This window comes from Triticum aestivum, chromosome 6D (assembly GCF_018294505.1).
Source record: "Triticum aestivum cultivar Chinese Spring chromosome 6D, IWGSC CS RefSeq v2.1, whole genome shotgun sequence".
Taxonomy (NCBI): domain Eukaryota; kingdom Viridiplantae; phylum Streptophyta; class Magnoliopsida; order Poales; family Poaceae; genus Triticum; species Triticum aestivum.
In genome coordinates, this window is record NC_057811.1 from 376,547,265 (window position 1) to 376,549,343 (window position 2,079).

At 61.0% G+C, this 2,079-nt stretch overlaps 1 protein-coding gene across 1 annotated transcript; it reads left to right on the plus strand.

Moving 5' to 3' along the window:
- Positions 1-271: 271 nt before the first annotated feature.
- LOC123141679 (protein MODIFYING WALL LIGNIN-1) lies at positions 272-2,077 on the plus strand. The gene is made up of 3 exons (XM_044560764.1): positions 272-825; positions 948-1,159; positions 1,290-2,077. The coding sequence occupies exons 1-3, from the start codon at positions 709-711 to the stop codon at positions 1,597-1,599; spliced, it is 639 nt and encodes a 212-aa protein (XP_044416699.1). The 5' UTR covers positions 272-708; the 3' UTR covers positions 1,600-2,077.
- Positions 2,078-2,079: the final 2 nt, after the last annotated feature.

The following is a 2,079-nucleotide window of genomic DNA, read 5'->3' on the forward strand; positions in this document are numbered from 1 at the left end:
GAGACAGTCGAGTGCAAAGTCGCGCGGCACGACAGCGAAGGTAGAGGATTACCATGGATCCTGTCCTCCCGTGCGGGGCGTCTCTCTCTAGATTTTCGTCTTTTGGATCTTTCTCACGCACAAGCAGCGATCTAGTTACCCGGCCGTTTGGGTGGCGTGATCACGACACGACTGGTTATCACGCATGCATGTAAACAACCGCAAGTGGGCTGCGGGCGTAGGCCGACTAGGACAAGCCACTACGGTGCGTGCGTGTGCGTATGATTCGTTCCGTGCAGGCTTTCGGCTTTCCTAAGCTCCCACCTCCCCAAGCAAGCCCACTATCCGGTTTTGACCAAACCGTTCGCCGCCGGGTCAGTTCGTCCGCCCATCAACATGGGACCCGAGCCTCCTCTCCTGCCAATTCCTTCCTAGCCAGCCACCACGCGGCCACAAGGCTTTACCTAGGCAGCGGTCCACACGGGTGGACGAATCCATGCGTTTTTCAACGGTTTGTTTAGCGGAGCACCCGGTCTCCCTCCTCCGCCTCTGCCTGCTTCCGTCGTCTCCCGCCGCCACCAACCGTGTCTGATTGGTCGTTGGTCGCATAATTCGCCAGTATATATGTCACGAATCATTGTGGCTGAATTCCCGGAAGGGAAAGCGAGGTAGCCGTGAATTGGGCACGCAGCAGCTCGGGTTTCAGCTCCAGCTCGAGCTCGTCCCGTGATGATGGAGAAGGGGGGCAGAGGGCTGTCCTGCCGGGCCGCGGTCTGCGGCATCGTCGTCCTGCTCTGCGCCACCGCCTTCTCCTGCTCCCTCGCCGCCGAGTTCCGCAGAGTCAAGGTCAGGCCTCCGCTCCTGCTCTCTTTGTCGCGCTCGTCGTGTTGCAATTGCAATTGCAATTGGCGAGAGGCTCCGGTTCCCGGATTGGATCTGAATCGCCTTCCTGCCGGTTGCTCGATCAGGACGGGGACATGAAGCTGGACGGCAGCCTCTGCTCCCTGCCCAGGAGCTCCGCCTTCGAATTGGGCGTCGCGGCCATCGCCTTCCTCTCCGTCGCGCAGCTCGTCGGCACCACCGCGGCGGCGACCACCATGTGCGCCTCCAGCTCAAAGCCCGGCAAGCCCGTCGCCACCGGAGGCCGCGTCGCGCCCGTCGCGCTCCTGGCCCTCTCATGGTACGTGCGGTTACGGTGTAATACGACCATGGTGGCAACATAAATACGCGCCGAAGCACCACATGAGAATTCCGTGCGGCCGAGCCAAATCGCTGACGAGACGGTGGCGTGCGTGCGTGCGTGCGTGCAGGGTGTGCTTCGCGCTGGCCGTGATCCTGCTGGCGACGGCGGCGAGCATGAACAGCGGGCAGCGCTACGGCCGGGGGTGGATGGACGGCGACTGCTACGTCGCCAGGAACGGCGTGTTCGGCGGCGCCGCCGCCCTGGTCGTCGTCACGGCGCTCCTCATCCTCGGCCTCACCTTCGTCACCAAAACCGCGGCGGCCGGCTCGAGCACGACGGCGTGCGCCAGACGAGACGCCGCCTGCACAACTACCATCCGTGTCGACGCGGCAACAGGCGCGAGCCCGGGACAGCCGGGCGGGCGATCCAAGCAATGATCGGTGCTGGCATCGGCAGATCGATCGGACACGAGGGCGGGCCGGGCCAACCGGTGGAGAGGTCGATGACACGCTTCGCTGTTCGTCCCGCAAAGGCCAAGCCGAGTGGGAGCATCTTCTTCTCCTTTTGGTCTCGGGTGGGGCATCTTGGTAGGCTGGCAAAGCTGAGAAAGGCGATCTCGGGAGTACTGCTGGTGGGTTGGATGGGAGGGACACAGTACATAGAATTACTGACACATTTACTGACGTGGCCGTGCAAAGTGTAAATGACATTACCGAACTGGTAAGAAGGAAAGATCCTCAAGGATCGTACAGAACAGAGCAGAAATTACACTGATTTGTGCTCCACTCCCATTTTGGGCACTAAGGGCATCTCCAAAGCAACCGCAAATTTCATGCCGCGTCCGTCCGTGAACACAGGTGTGGGAGGACGACATTCAACGCCACTCGCATATATTTTGACAACAATTCAAACTAAGC